The following is a 15403-nucleotide window of genomic DNA, read 5'->3' as shown; positions in this document are numbered from 1 at the left end:
GTGGGTTAGGGTTGGGGTTAGACTGGGTGGGGGGATGGAGGCTGGCTGGGCCTGTGGGGCTGATCTGGGGGTGGATATGGGGCAGGTGGGTTAGGGTTAGACTGGGTGGGGGAATGCAGGACTGGCTGGGCCTGTGGGGCTGATCTGGGGGTGGATATGGGGCAGGTGGGTTAGGGTTAGGGTTAGACTGGGTGGGGGAATGCAGGACTGGCTGGGCCTGTGGGGCTGATCTGGAGGTGGATATGGGGCAGGTGGGTTAGGGTTAGGGTTAGACTGGGTGGGGGGATGCAGGACTGGCTGGGTCCATGGGGCTGATCTGGGGGTGGATATGAGGGTGGGGGGTTAGGGTTAGGGTTAGACTGGGTGGGGGGATGGAGGCTGGCTGGGCCTGTGGGGCTGATCTGGGGGTGGATATGGGGCAGGTGGGTTAGGGTTAGGGTTAGACTGGGTGGGGGAATGCAGGACTGGCTGGGCCTGTGGGGCTGATCTGGGGGTGGATATGGGGCAGGTGGGTTAGGGTTAGACTGGGTGGGGGAATGCAGGACTGGCTGGGCCTGTGGGGCTGATCTGGGGGTGGATATGGGGCAGGTGGGTTAGGGTTAGGGTTAGACTGGGTGGGGGGATGCAGGACTGGCTGGGTCCATGGGGCTGATCTGGGGGTGGATATGAGGGTGGGGGGTTAGGGTTAGGGTTAGACTGGGTGGGGGGATGGAGGCTGGCTGGGCCTGTGGGGCTGATCTGGGGGTGGATATGGGGCAGGTGGGTTAGGGTTAGGGTTAGACTGGGTGGGGGAATGCAGGACTGGCTGGGCCTGTGGGGCTGATCTGGAGGTGGATATGGGGCTGGTGGGTTAGGGTTAGGGTTACACTGGGTGGGGGGATGGAGGCTGGCTGGGCCTGTGGGGCTGATCTGGGGGGAAATGGGACTGTGGGTCCGTCACTGGCCTTTGCATCTGGTGCTCAGTGAAACCATGTGTCCCTCCACCCACCCCCGCCTGTGAGGGTTGGGGTTGGGAGCTCCAGAACTGGAGGGGTAACAGCAGCTCTGCCCCTCCACCCCCCACACCTGTCCTGTGCTGGGGAGCTGAGAGTCAGGCTCAGACAGGGGCGCAGGGGAGGGCAGTTATGGGGGGGCTGGGGAGCAGACTGACCCCCGTGACATCGTCCAGCCTCGCCCTTCCCCACGCTGTGGGTCTTTTATGATTTATTTGTTCTCCTTTCGCCCCGCACCCCCCGCCTGCGGCTCCCAGTCCTCTGACAGGGACTCGGCGCACTCAGAGCTCCCCAGCTCTGACGGGAACAGAGCGGATGGGACTGTGCCCCTCCCCACACCTCTGGCGGGGCGCAGTGGAGCAGGTAACCCTGGGCAGAGGGCAGGCCCTGCTCCCGCCCATCTGAGTGTGTGTCCCAGGTCCTGTTGTGTCTGAGTCTCATCCTCTCATGGCAGTGTCGTCCGTCCGTCCATCCATCCGTCACTGCACGCCCTGACCAGGGGCATGGGGGCATGGGTTCCGGGGGGAGGCAAGGAATGGGGATAACAGTGAGGGGGCCAGACCTGCTCCCCTTCACTGGAACCTGCTGGTGGGGCCTCCCCTGGGTGTGCTCCATACCCATGGGGATCCCAGGGCAGAGGGGGATCTGGGTGGCCCTGGCCATTCAGGGAGCTCTGCGTGGATGCAGGGCCCCAGGGCAGAGTGGAGGGGAGGTGCTTCGTCCATCAGGGGGCCCTGCCCTCCTGCCCAGGCTCCCCGTGAGCTCAAGCTGTGTGTGTTGTTTTCTCTTTCCGGGCCTGGCTCCTGGTCTGTGCCTCGCTGCTGCTGCCATCTGCACCCACACCCTCATCACCTCCATCCCCATCCGCCGTGCTACTGCAGCACCAGAAACCCGCCGGGCCAGGCCCCAAGGCACCCGCCAGGCCTGCACCCAAGCAGCAGAAACAGCAGCAGCCCACGAGCACGGCTCCAGCCTCCAGCAAAGCCCCCGGCAAGTCCCCGGGCAGCGCCAAACCTCCCGGCAACGGCAAATCCCCCAGCAAATCCCCCGGCAATGGCAAGATGGCCGCTGGGGGGAAGCCCCCGGCTGTGAAAAACGCCCCGGGCAAGGCCCAGCCGGGGGGCAAGGCCGACGCCGGTGCCAACGCCACCCGGAAACATGGCAACAGCTACCAGCAGGTAGAGCAAGAGCGAGTGCCGGGCACCCCACAGGGGCAGCCCAGGCACGGTCTGAGATTCCTGGGAGGGAGCCTTCTCCCCCCACCCCCGTCTGTGCGTCTCGCTCGGGTCTGTCTGTCTGTCTGTCTGCGAGGGGGGCCATTCGGGAAAGGTCTCAGCACCATAAATAAGCCAGCAGATGGGGAATGTGGCAGAGGCCCAAATCCCATTTCCTTCCCCTGCTGCCCGGGGGCCAGATGGGACCTGGTGTGCCCAAGAGGGGATTCCCTGCACCCCAAGCCAGCCAGTCCTGGCCTGGGGCCTGATGGGAGGTGGCACCCTCCAGTCCCCACGTCCCTCCTGCTTCCTCCCTGTGCTTATTTATCTTGCACCATCGTTCCTGTGAATGGACACCCGCCCCCGGCCCTGAGCGACGGGGGGCAGTCGCTCTCCAGCAGCGCGGTGGGATTCCATCGGCGATCGGTTTGTCTCCGTGTGTCTGGGAAAACGATCCGGATGAATCCAGTTCAGCTGCCCCTGCTCCTTCCCCAGGGCAGCAGGGAGCCCAGAATAACCTACTAACACTTCTGTTCTCTCTCTCTCTCCTCTAATCCATCTGTCCCTGTGCACGTCTGTCTGTCTGGCCATCCATCCCCACGTGTGTGTCTCCATCCATCCATCCCCCTCTGTGCACTTCTGTTCCTTCGTCGCACCCACCCCTCCTATCTGTCTACCCATTCGTGCGCATGTCCCTCCATCCGTCCATCTGTCCTTCCTTCCTTCCTTCCTTCCCCTGCATCTCCATCCACCCATCCCTCTGCCTATCTCTGTCTGTCCACCTGTCCACCCATTCCTGCGCACGTCCCTCCATCCATCCATCACCTTCCTTCCTTCCTTCTGCATTTCCATCTACCCATCCCTCTGCATATGTCTGTCCACCAATTCCTGTGCATGTCCGTCCTTCCATCCATCACCTTCCTTCCTTCCTTCTCCTGCATCTACATCCACCCATCCCTCTGTCTGTCCACCTGTCCACCCATTCCTGCGCACGTCCCTCCATCCATCCATCACCTTCCTTCCTTCCTTCTGCATTTCCATCCACCCATCCCTCTGCATATGTCTGTCCACCAATTCCTGTGCATGTCCTTCCATCCATCACCTTCCTTCCTTCCTTCCTTCTCCTGCATCTACATCCACCCATCCCTCTGCCTGTCTCTGTCTGTCCACCTGTCCACCCATTCCTGCGCATGTCCCTCCGTCCATGCACCCATGTGCCTGCATTTCCTTCTTGCGCCTGCATATCCATTTGCCCACCCATGCATCCTGCTCCACCTCTCCCCATGACTGCTATTCCAACGCTGCCCCCCTACCCCCGGGCCCTGGCGACTGCTGACGGCCCCCTCCCCCAGGATGTGGGGAAGTCCCCTACAGAGGAGCCCTGGGGGGCTGGCGAGTACCTGGCTTACACCCCAGCCCCTGACCAGGACCGTGATGGTGCCTACTGGCAAGAGACAACGGGCTCGGAGGTGACTCCCTCCGCTCCCTCGGCGCCTTGGGCTGAGGTAACGGCCATGGGGGTTAGATGGGGGCAGGGGCTAAAAGGCTGGTGGGAAGGGGCAGGTGGACAGGGATCTGAGCAGGCTCTAGGGCAAGGCCTAGCTCCCCCTCCCAGTCTCCTACAGCCCCACTGTCTGTCTCAGTGGGGTGGGGCCTTCCTCACACCATTCATGGCTGGCCCCCCAAGAGCTGCCTGCCTGAGAGCTGTGCCGACGGCATGATGAAAGACATGGAGACTGGGGGCAGAGGCTCCGGGAAGTAGAGGGGGTCTGTGGGGCCAGGACTCCTGCTCTATCCCCAGCTCTGGGAGGGGAATGGGGGCTCGTGGGCTAGAGCCAGGAGAGAGGGGGCCAAGAGTCAGGGAGTTCTGGGGCTTCCAGGTTTGGCCCATTTCCTTGACTCTGTCTCCCAGTAGGCGCCGTGCGGTGTGTTAACGCGTTGCTGGGTTTCTTCTCGCCCCGCTCCTTGCTCCCCTTCTTCCCATCCCGCGGGGCAGGCAGCTCCCACCGCCCCCGCTGCCGCGCCGGGCGAGGACACGGCGCTCGCGGAGGGATACGGGACGGGGCAGGAGTTCGAGCACATCTATAAGGACGTTTCAGAGGGAGCTGAGCCATCGGCACTGGGGCCCCTGCTCTCTGCAGAGACCCCCCAGAATGGAGGCGTAAGTGGGGCACAGGGATGCAGCCTCGGGCCCTTCCTCCTGTTGGCCTCTCCTAGATGGTCTTCCAGAGGTCACTTCCTGTTTGTTGTGGTTCCACTTCCTGTTTGTGGCCTTTTATTGGTGTCACTTCCTGTGTGTTTTGGTGTCACTTCTTGTTTGTGGCCCTCTTTTTGTGGCATTTCCTATTTGTTGTGATGTCACTTCCTGTTTGTGGTCCTTTGCGGCTCATGGCGTCACTTCCTGTTGGTTGTGATGTCACTTCCTGTTGTCATTGTGGTTCTCTTTTTCATGGTGTCATATCCTGTTTGTGGCCATTTGTTGTTGTGTCACAGCGTCACTTCCTGTTTGCTGTGGTAGCGCTTTCTGGTGCGTCGGTTCTGGTTTTCATGCCATCACTGCTGTTTGCCGTTGCACCTCCTGCATGGTTTCCTTTCGTGTGGGGCGTCCCTGCCTGCGTGTCAGCACTTACTGTCGTATCAGAGTCATTTCCTGTTTGTTGTGATGTCACTTCCTCCATGTTGGCTGGGCATTGTGGGGTCATGGCTGTCTAGTGTGGCATCACTTCTGGTTCTCTGCTTTCACTTCCTGGCCAGCATGGTGGTCACTTCCCGTCTTTGGCCGTCCTGCCGTGTCAGGTTCCCTCCGCCATTCGTCTTCCTGCGATGCGCTTCCTCTTTTGTGAAGTCACATCTTGCTGAGTGACATCACCACCCTGTCCCCCACCTTGTGTGCTCAGAGATTGGCCCGTTGTGCCCCGATGGCATCACACTTGATGCTGTAACCATGACATCCTCTGCCATGGCAACTTCCCTAACCTGCCAGGGCAGCCACACTCTGTGATGTCATCTTACACCCTGTGATGTCATTCCCATGTATGGCAATCTCTGTTACACACCTTCTCCCCAAGCACTGTCAGTGGTGGTGCCAATTACCGATCTGGGGGGATAAACCCCAAAATTACCCATGGTAATTCCCCCCTCCCCACACTGCCATCTCACTGGGGCAGGATTCAGGGCCAGGAGCATCTCCAGAAGCAAGCCTAGAAATCCCCTTTTCTCCTAACCCCCTCTCCTGGGCTGGGTTTTGGTAACCTGTCCTCAGTTTCCCTTCAGAGCTGCTGGTGGTCCTGAGGCTTTGACTAGCTCGGAGCTAACAGGTCACCCTAGCTCACAGAGGCTACGAGGGGGCTGGTCTCAGGCAGAGGTGGGGAGGGGTTCCAATGAGCGAGGGCAGATTTGAAGGATAATAGCAGACTGGGGATAACCGAAGGGTTGGGACAAAATCCTGAGAACCTTACACACAGCCTGTGCAAGGTTATTTCAGCTTTACACTGCATTTGCACACCCCCTGCTCCACTGACATGCAGCCCTTACTCCAGGTTCACTTAAACTTACTCCACATTGACACAGGCCCTGCTCCACTGACATGCAGCCCTTACTCTAGGTTCACTCAGCATTTACTTCACATTTACACAGACCCTTCACTGTGTTTACTTCACCTCTACTCCACATTCATTCAGATCTTGCTCCATTTGAATGCAGTTTTGTTCCATGTTTACTCAGACTTTACTCCACAGTGACACACATTCTGCTCTGTTTACTCAAACTCCACTCCTAGTTTACCTAGACCTTCACTGAGCCATGCTCCATTTCTACTTGCAGCTCGCTGGGACCCTGCTCCATTTTGACTCACTCCTTGCACTAGACTTTACTCGGGCTTTATGCCACTTCTACCCGGACGATGGTGCTCTGAGTGCCACGTTTCATTTGCACCTTGCCCACACCTGGACCTCTTTCAGCACCAGATTTCACTCAGCTTCTGCTGCACTGGCTGAACCTGGTGGGAGTTTTGCATGGGCAGCTGCAGCAGGTGCAAGGAGCGCCCACCCCTGGAGTGGGGGCGTGGGACTAGGGACCCTCAGACTGCAGAGCCTCCGGGCAGGGGGGCTGAATGGTGCTGGGTGAGTGGGACGTACAGAGCTGGGAGAGGGCCAGAGTGGGGCCTTGAGTGCATTATATTGACTGGGCCCCTGTTTGCGGTTATATGTGTGTTACCCCCAGGCTGTGCGTGGAGTCAGAGGCTACAAAGGAGAGAAGGGAGAACCAGCCGTCATGGAGCCGGTAGGTCCCAGCATTGACTTGGTTTGGGGGGACCAGTTGCTCCTGCCAGCCTCTCCGTTGTCAATGCCTGGGCTTTGCCCATCTCTGCAGAGTCCAGCGTGTGGGGTACCCCCAATGCAGCACCCTGCGGGTGCCGTATACCCGGCTGTGCATGGGAGAGAGCCCATCCCCCCATCCTGTCTCAGTCCCTGTGATGGAGTGGGGAGGGTGCATGTGTGAGTCAGGCTGGATGTCCGAGGCAAGCAGCAGCTCCCAGTGGCTAAGGATGACCCTAGGGCTACAACTGGCAGATAACACCTCTGCCTAAACAAAGAGCAGGGAGGAGCTGAGGGGTTTTGAATCGGGGGCGGCAGTTAGAGGCGAGGAAAAGGGAGAGCTGGAAGGCAGCCAGCCTGAGGAGGGGGAAAGCTACACCCCAGAGGGACACCCCTCGGGGTCTTCCCCCCAGGACAGGTTGGAAGGACTGTCTCTGGCGGCTATGCTGTTGCTTCTGTGAGAAACTGGACATCTGTTGCCTAATAAACCTGCTGTTGTGCCTGCTGAGTGAGAGTCTCTCCTGCCAGCGGACGGGGTGCAGTGCAGGGGGACCCCTGAACCCCATCACAGTCCCTGCTCCATTCAGAGACCGGAGAGCCCTGCGTCCCCTGTCACAGGTCACCTGGCTCGGCTGTGCGTGTGCGATGGATGTGGTGCTTTGTGGTGCAAGGATAGGCACAGACTTGTGTATGTGTGCAGAGTGTGAGTGGCAGGATGGGAAGTGCACGCGCGTCTGCACACCTGTGTGAACAAGCACGTAGGCATTTTCAGACCGGAAGTGTGAAAAGTCACGTGTGCACATGTGTGCTGTTGCACATGACCCCGGATGTGCACGTGAATTTGCACAGGACTCCACATGCACATTCACATGTACCCGTTACCATGCACAAGTGCATGCGCCTGTGTGCACAGCTAGTCTGCAGGCAGGCGGCTGTCACTGCGCACCAGTGTGTGTTTGCACACCCTGATGAGCTGCGGCGTTGCATGTTTGTGTGAGCTTAGGCCTGTGGGAGGGAGGGTCCCGGTCAGTGTGCACAGCCCAGGGGCCTCTCTGCTCTTGGGGGTAACTGGGGAGGGAGGGGCATGGAGGAGCAAGGAGACCCTCCCCCATCTCAAACTCACCTGGGCAAGCCCCAGTCCCTAGGGTGCCCCAAGGCCAGGGCCGTGTCTGTGCAAGGGCTCCTCAGCCCCGAACCCACTGTGCCCTGCACCCCACCAGCCCGTCGCTGGTGTAACTCTGCTCTCTGCCTCTCCTTCTGCAGGGGATGCTGGTTGAGGGGCCCCCTGGCCCAGAAGGACCCGCGGTAAGAGCCGTTCTGTCTGGGGGGGTGGTGCTGAGGGATGTTCTGGGCAGCAGGCAACCCCCTGCTCCTGTCCCCTGCTAGTGCATTGACCTCACTGATTGTCTTTTGTGTATTTCCTCAGGGCATAATGGGAGCACCGGGCATACAGGGCCCCCCGGGCCCCCCAGGAGATCCTGGTGAGAGGGTGAGTGCGAGCTGGAACCTGGGCCCATGGCAGGGGCTGTGGGTCCAGCCTCAGCACTGGGGGAGACCACAGTCCCCCGATCAGGGGGAGCAGGAGCATGTGTTTGTATGGGGAGGAGCGAGCGTGTGTTTTCACGGGGAGGAGCAAGCGTGTGTTTCCACGGGGAGATGTGAGCGTGTGTTTCCACGGGGAGATGTGAGCGTGTGTTTTCGCAGGGAGACGTGAGCATGTGTTTCCACGGGGAGACGTGAGCGTGTGTTTCCATGGGGAGGAGCGAGCGTGTGTTTTCGCAGGGAGACGTGAGCGTGTGTTTCCATGGGGAGGAGCGAGCGTGTGTTTTCGCAGGGAGACGTGAGCGTGTGTTTCCACGGGGAGGAGCGAGCGTGTGTTTTCGCAGGGAGACGTGAGCGTGTGTTTCCACGGGGAGGAGCGAGCGTGTGTTTTCACAGGGAGACGTGAGCGTGTGTTTGCACGGGGAGGAGCGAGCGTGTGTTTTCACAGGGAGATGTGAGCGTGTGTTTGCACGGGGAGGAGCGAGCGTGTGTTTTCGCAGGGAGACGTGAGCGTGTGTTTCCACGGGGAGGAGCGAGTGTGTGTTTTCACAGGGAGACGTGAGCGTGTGTTTCCATGGGGAGGAGCGAGCGTGTGTTTTCGCAGGGAGACGTGAGCGTGTGTTTCCATGGGGAGGAGCGAGCGTGTGTTTTCGCAGGGAGACGTGAGCGTGTGTTTCCATGGGGAGGAGCGAGCGTGTGTTTGTGTCTGAGGATGTGCAAGTGTGTGTTTGCAGAAGGAAGGGTGAATGTGTGTTTGCACGGGGAGCAGTGAATGTGTGTTTGCATGGGGAGCAGTGAACATGGGTTTGCGCAGGGATGAGGGAATGTGTTTGCACGGGAGGTGCGAGTGTGAGCCGGGATAGGATGTCATTCTGCCCCGTTAGGTGGGGAAGGCGATCAGGTCATCATTCCCCTGGTTCTAGAGCTCCAGTGATGCCTCATCACCCTTCTAGAACCCGAGCCCCCGAGATCGGGCAAGTGCCTGTGTGTGTCTTTGTGCCTGGTTGTGCCTGCGCCTGTGCAGTCCCAGTGGGCTCAGAATAGGCCAGAGATCCCTGGAGGACCAGTGTGTGCCAGGCTGTGGGGAGAAGATGAGCAGGGCACCAGGTATGGGGGAGCTGCGGGTGCAGAGCAGGGAGGGGGCAGCAGTAGCACTGTGTAAGGGGACGATTGCAGCCCTCCCTTCTGTGCAATAACCTCCCCTTCTGGCTCTCTTCCCAACAGGGTCCTCCTGGCCGCTCAGGTCTCCCTGGCTCAGATGGGATGCCCGGACCCCCTGGCACGTCTCTCATGCTCCCGGTGAGGGAGGAAGTGTTTGCAGTGTTAACGATGGGAACGGGAGGGGTAACATAGGCTGGTTGGGGTCTAGAACAGAAAGGGAAGGTGCTGACAGTGTGACCGAGAGCTGGGGTGGATCTGTGGGCTCTAGAAAAAAACCAGAAGAAATATATGTCTGTGAGCTGGAACAAGGATGTGTCTGGAGGCTGGGGGCTCGGAGAACTTATCATGTGATCTGGAACTAGACAGGATAGTGTGGGTTTCTGCACTGTGAATAAAGCAAGGAAGATGACAATTTTGTGACCTAGAACCTGGGACAATACATTGCATCTGTGGAAGTCTAAGGCAGGCATGCTCATCTACCACTATCCAGAACTGACAGGTGACAGAACGGGTCGGTAATGTTCCAGAACTCAGATACCTAATATCGTAGACTGAACAGAGGGTCTGTGGGGTCTACAGGAACAAGAAGAGCTCTGATAGCATGGCCTAGAACTGGAGAGGACAGATGAGCTCTAGGGCTCTAAAAGGGAAGACAGAACAGAGAGTTTTATCTAGAAATGGGGGTGCGGGTATGGTGGGTCAGCTGGAGTCTAAAACAGGAATTCTAGGAGGGTGATTTAGAACTGGAGTTTTAAGATCTGAGACATGAGAGTGTGACTCTTAACCAGACCTGGCTTGTATGTAGTGGGGCTATCTGAATCTAGAACCCAGAGAGTAACTCCTACAACAGAGGCATCTCAGAGTATAGATCTGTAACGTACCAGATGGATTCAAGTATTACAGAAAACAGAGAAGATGTCTCGATCTAGATTAGAAATAAAACCTTGGATGTGTGATCTAGAACTGGAAATAGCCCAGCCCAGGTGGGCCTGTGTGGGATCTAGAACAGACAGGAGAACTGTAGTGTCTTATTATCTAGAAATGCTGATAATATATTAAGTTAATATATTAATCATAAGTAAATTAAGGTTAGAAAATAAAGCCCTCTTAGGAAGATCTAGAACGAGAGAGCACAGTGAGTTGAGAACAGGAAGGCTGGAGCTAATGCCTAGAACCAAAGCTGGTTCAGTAAGGCTGTGGAGGTCTAGAGCAGCAAATCTCTGGGGGTCTAGAACAGGCAAGGGAAGCTCTGGCGATGTGGTCTGGGCCCTTTGTGAAGTATGAAGGATTGAGCAGGACGAGGGCTCTGGAGCTCCAGGGAAGGGTCCGGCCATGTCTCCCAGGAGCCCAGTTCTGTGATTTCTGCACCTGAAAGTCTGTTTTCCCTCCCCCAGTTCCGGTTCGGGAGCAGCAGCGGAGAGAAGGGGCCAGTGGTGTCGGCACAGGAGGCACAAGCCCAGGCCATTTTACAGCAAGCCCGGGTGAGTCCAGATGGAGACAGGCAGGGAGAGCTGGTCTGAACGGGAGGCAGGCAGCCTGGGAAAGATCCTGCCTCAGCTTCCTTGCCTGAAGCCCCTGATAATTGTGGTAATTGAGAACCTGGAACCCACTGGGCATCTAGAACCTCAGAGGGGTCACAGTGGTTACTTTTGTAGAGCCGTGCTAAGATTGCTGCCTTATTGTTCTTTAAGGGCTCATCCCGGACAGCTGTCAGTGCCCATCTAGAATCACAGCAGAGCCCTGTGACGGGCCCAGTGACAGGGATCCCCTTGAGACTTCCACTTGCTGTGCTGGCATGTCTTTGAGCCCACCTTCGTCTTTCTAGCTTCCCACGCAGGCAGTGAAACACCCCACCCCTGCAGGGGCTGACAGCTCTTTGACAGCTCACCTGGGCTACGTCTACACGTGCACACTACATCAAAATAGCTTATTTCGATGTAGCGACAACGTCTACACGTCCTCCAGGGCTGGCAACGTCGACGTTCAACTTCGACGTTGGGCAGCACCACATCGAAATAGGCGCTGCGAGGGAACGTCTACACGCCACAGTAGCACACATCGAAATAAGGGTGCCAGGCACAGCTGCAGACAGGGTCACAGGGCGGACTCAACAGCCAGCCGCTCCCTTAAAGGGCCCCTCCCAGACACAGTTGCACTAAACAACACAAGATCCACAGAGCCGACAACTGGTTGCAGACCCTGTGCATGCAGCATGGATCTCCAGCTGCAGCAGCAGCAGCCAGAAGCCCTGGGCTAAGGGCTGCTGCACATGGTGACCATAGAGCCCCGCAGGGGCTGGAGAGAGAGCGTCTCTCAACCCCTCAGCTGATGGCCGTCATGGCGGACCCCGCTATTTCGATGTTGTGGGACGCGGATCGTCCACACGTGCCCTACTTCGACGTTCAACTTCGAAGTAGGGCGCTATTCCCATCCCCTCATGGGGTTAGCGGCTTCGACGTCTCGCCGCCTAACGTCGATTTCAACTTCGAAATAGTGCCCAACACGTGTAGCCGCGATGGGCGCTATTTCGAAGTTGGCGCCGCTACTTGGAAGTAACGTGCACGTGTAGACACGGCCCTCGTGCATTGCGCGTAAAGCGTATTCCAGTTAGGCATATTGGTGTTCAAAACCACAGTGCCACGCAAAAAAGGAGGCCAGGGCATCCCAGTGCCCTGCAGGGTCGTTTGTAACGTTGGGGTGAGTCGCGCTTCAGTGAGGTCTCAGGGCACTGCTCTTCTGGAACAGGGCGAGCGACGGTCTGCCCACCCCCTAGCACCATGGTCTGTGCCCACCGGTGTAACAAATCCTCGTTTCGCACGTCGCTGCCCTGAGGCTGTGGTTCGACTGAGCTTTCCTTCAAACCTTGTTCACCCGCCCAGGAGCTGATCAGGTCATCGCATTCCCCTACTTCTAGAACTCCCGTGATGCCGTGTCACCCTTCCAGAAGCCCTTGCGCACATTCCTGGGCTAGGGTTTCCCTGCTGACATCACACTGGGCTTGACCCCAAAGCCCCAGGGCATCTGCAGCTTCATTCCCAGCACAGAGTTGCTGGTTTCCCTGCGGTCTCTCAGTGCTGACAAACTGGTGTTTCATTCCCCTCTTGGAACCCCGGTTGGGACCCCATTCTCACTGCTCAGCCCTCGCTCCACCTCTGTGTTCCCTGGTCAGCTCTCTTTCACTCCCGCCCCTTGTTCCTGGCTTGGTTCTGTCTTCGACTAGCACGCCGGCCTTGCTGCAGTGTAACTAATTATTCCTCTCTCCCCGCAGATGGCCCTGCGTGGCCCCCCGGGGCCCATGGGATACACCGGCCGGCCTGGGCCCCTGGTAGGTACCTGCTCTGTGCGGGCTCAGGAGGAGGCATTGTTTGATGGCTGGGGCTATGGGGATGTGGAGGAGTGGGTCAGGGGTCAGGGGGACGTTTCGGTTTGTCCCTAGGATGGAACATGGACTCCTAGAGTCACTAGGACTTCATGGCCTTGTGTTCCCAGAGCCCTGGAGGGAGGGGTAAAGGGGGGACTGGAATTCCATGTCCTTGGGTTCAGTGGGGCCTGGCACCCTGGGGCTGAGGAGCTGCTATCAGAGGAATTCCAGGTCCCCAGGTTCTGTGGGTCGCAGGGATGTGGGGTGTGGTGGGGGCATGTGGTATCCCTGGAATTTCACATCTCCCAGTTCTGTGGGTCCCAGCGCCCCGGCAGACTCTGGGGGAGAGGATTGTGGCCCTGAGCCAATGCGCTACCCCCTTGAAACCCTCTGCTCTGCTCTCTTCCAGGGGCAGCCAGGCGGCCCTGGGATGAAGGGTGAGGCTGGAGACTTTGGTCCCCAGGTAACAAGCTTGGCTGAGGGCTTGGAGCCCAGCGTGACCCCCCCCCCGACCCCTCCCAGCTTCTGGCTTCGTGCTTCAGCCCATGAACCTGACTCCAGTCACTGACCCCAACCTGTCACTGATTTCTGACCTACCCTCCACCCTGACCTCTCCACTTTGACCTCTGACCTCCCTTCATTCTGACCTCTCACTCCAACTCGTCACCCTGGTTTCTGACTCCCAGTCATTGGCCCCTGACCGGTGTGAATGACCCTGACCCCCGCTTGTGTCCGTGGCCTGAACTCAGGATCAGAGCCCAGACCTTGATATCGGACCCTTGACCCAGGAAAGCAACACCTGCCCCCTGGCTGCCATGCTGGGTTTGGTCTGGTCTCAGGTGACACGGACTCCCAGGCGTTGTTACAGGCTGGGGACCGACTGGCTCAGTCGCAGTACGATGGAAAGGGACCTATGGGTTATGGGGATGAAAGGCTGGATATGAGTAACCAGTGGGCCCTCGTAGCCAAGGCGGCTAACGGCACATACTGGGGTGCATTAGGAGGAGCATTTCGAGCAGATCTAGGGAAGTAGTTTATTCCTCTTTATTCGGCACTGGTGAGGCCACATCTGGAATATTGTGCCCAGTTTTGGGCCCCCCAGTATAAAAAGGATGTGGATTTGCTGGAGCAGGTTCAGCGGAGGGCAACAAAAATGGTTAGGGCTGGAGCACAAGGCCTATGAGGATAGGCTGAGGGATTTGGGCTTGTTTAGTTCACAGAAGAGAAGACTTAGGGGTGATTTAACAGCAGCCTTCAACTTCCTGAAGGGGAACTCTAAAGAGAAGGTGAGAAACTGCTCTCAGTGGTGTCAGATGGCAGAACAAGGAGCAATGGTCAGAGGTTGAAGAGGGGGAGGTGTAGGTTGGATATTAGGAAAAACTCCTTCCCCAGGTGGGTGGTGAAGCGCTGGAATGAGTTGCCTAGAGAGGTGGTGGATTCTCCATCCCTTGAGGTTTTTAAGTCCCGGCTGGACAAGGTCCTGGCTGGGATGACTTAGTGGGGGTTGATCCTGCTTGAAGCAGGGGGCTGGACTCGATGACCCCCTGATGTCCCTTCCAGCCCTGTGATTCTATGACTCAGAGCTGGGATTGCTGCCACCCACCCCGCTCTGACCCTGCTTCTGAGCCCAGCTCCCTCTGGAACGTAGCCCTGAGCTGACCCTCATTAGCCCCTCAGGCCCTGGGGAGCTCCCACCATCCCCCGGTTAACCTTTTCCTTCCTCTCTGTGTAGGGACCCCGCGGGCCGCAGGGCCTGGCTGGCCCCTCGGGGAAGGCTGGAAGGAGGGTAAGTGTCGGGGTCCTGCTGGGGACACTCCCCAGGTGGGGGCAGGGGAGTATCCGGGAGCCCCTCTCACCCCGTTTGCATGTCTGTCTGTCAGGGCCGTTCTGGAGCTGACGGTGCTCGGGGGATGCCTGGGGAGCCCGGCATTAAGGTAACGGTCACGGTGGCGGTGGGCAAGGTTCCGGTTGTGAGCCTGTGCAGGGGAATGGCCAGGGCCTGGTCTCCTCGGGCCGGCACTGCCCTAGGTCCTGCACAGCAGATCCCACGGGGTCCCAGCCGTGTGTTGATCCACCGGACCACGTTCCTGGTAGTGCTCCACGTCACTGGCCCGTCACTCCACCAAGAGTCCCCAGGGTGGAGGCACAGGAGATCCGAGAGCACCGGAGCTGGGCATCCCCGGAGCGCACGCAATCCCGGCGGTGACCCGCTCTCGCCCACGGCCGCCCTCGCGCAGCCCTGGCGCGTGGCAGGCTGCTCTGCACTGAACCGGGGACGCAGCCCACGTGTGCACGGATCTGCCGTGCGCCAGCCTGCAAGCATCCCGCTCGTTAGCCTGACGAGCCATGAACGAGCCATTCGCTCACTGTGGGAGTGATCCGCTGTGTGCAGACGCACATCTGCTGAGTTCTACTTGCCCAGCAACGCACGACCGCTGCCTCAGCTGTCCAGTCCTTCCCTGTGTGTGTGCGTGACCCACTCGCCCCCCGGCTCTCAAAGCTCCCCTCCAGCCCAGCCCAGCCCAGCCACAGCCCGGCGCTCTGCAGACAGCCGCTTCACACCGGTGGGTGTCCGTGTTTTGCAGATGTAGCTGTGGCTACCAATGCTATACCCGTGCGGGGCTCTGCCTCCGCATCCCTGTTCCCCCTGCACCACCTCCCTGTCCTCCTCAATCCCTCCCTGCTCCCCCATCTCCCTGCCCTGGCAGCCACCCCCAAACTCACTCAGTTTCTCCCCCATCCCGGTGACCCTCCGCATGTTAGAGACCCACTATCTCCACCAGCGACCCTCCCATTCCTCGTGGGAGAGTCACTGCT

At 58.7% G+C, this 15403-nt stretch overlaps 1 protein-coding gene across 1 annotated transcript in view; it reads left to right on the top strand.

Moving 5' to 3' along the window:
* COL11A2 (collagen type XI alpha 2 chain) overlaps positions 1-15403 on the top strand; it is an 81297-nt gene that overhangs the window by 15055 nt on the left and 50839 nt on the right. Inside the window, exons 6-17 of the mRNA XM_075016855.1 lie at positions 1874-2170; positions 3559-3711; positions 4203-4367; positions 6428-6487; positions 7786-7827; positions 7949-8011; positions 9289-9363; positions 10620-10706; positions 12494-12550; positions 12996-13049; positions 14319-14372; positions 14467-14520. Coding sequence (XP_074872956.1) covers positions 1874-2170; positions 3559-3711; positions 4203-4367; positions 6428-6487; positions 7786-7827; positions 7949-8011; positions 9289-9363; positions 10620-10706; positions 12494-12550; positions 12996-13049; positions 14319-14372; positions 14467-14520 — 1161 coding nt within the window. The remainder of the gene's footprint in view (positions 1-1873; positions 2171-3558; positions 3712-4202; positions 4368-6427; positions 6488-7785; positions 7828-7948; positions 8012-9288; positions 9364-10619; positions 10707-12493; positions 12551-12995; positions 13050-14318; positions 14373-14466; positions 14521-15403) is intronic.

This window comes from Carettochelys insculpta, chromosome 22, assembly GCF_033958435.1.
Source record: "Carettochelys insculpta isolate YL-2023 chromosome 22, ASM3395843v1, whole genome shotgun sequence".
NCBI lineage: Eukaryota > Metazoa > Chordata > Testudines > Carettochelyidae > Carettochelys > Carettochelys insculpta.
The sequence above is the reverse complement of the archived record's forward strand: the minus strand, read 5'-3'. Positions and strand labels throughout refer to the sequence as shown.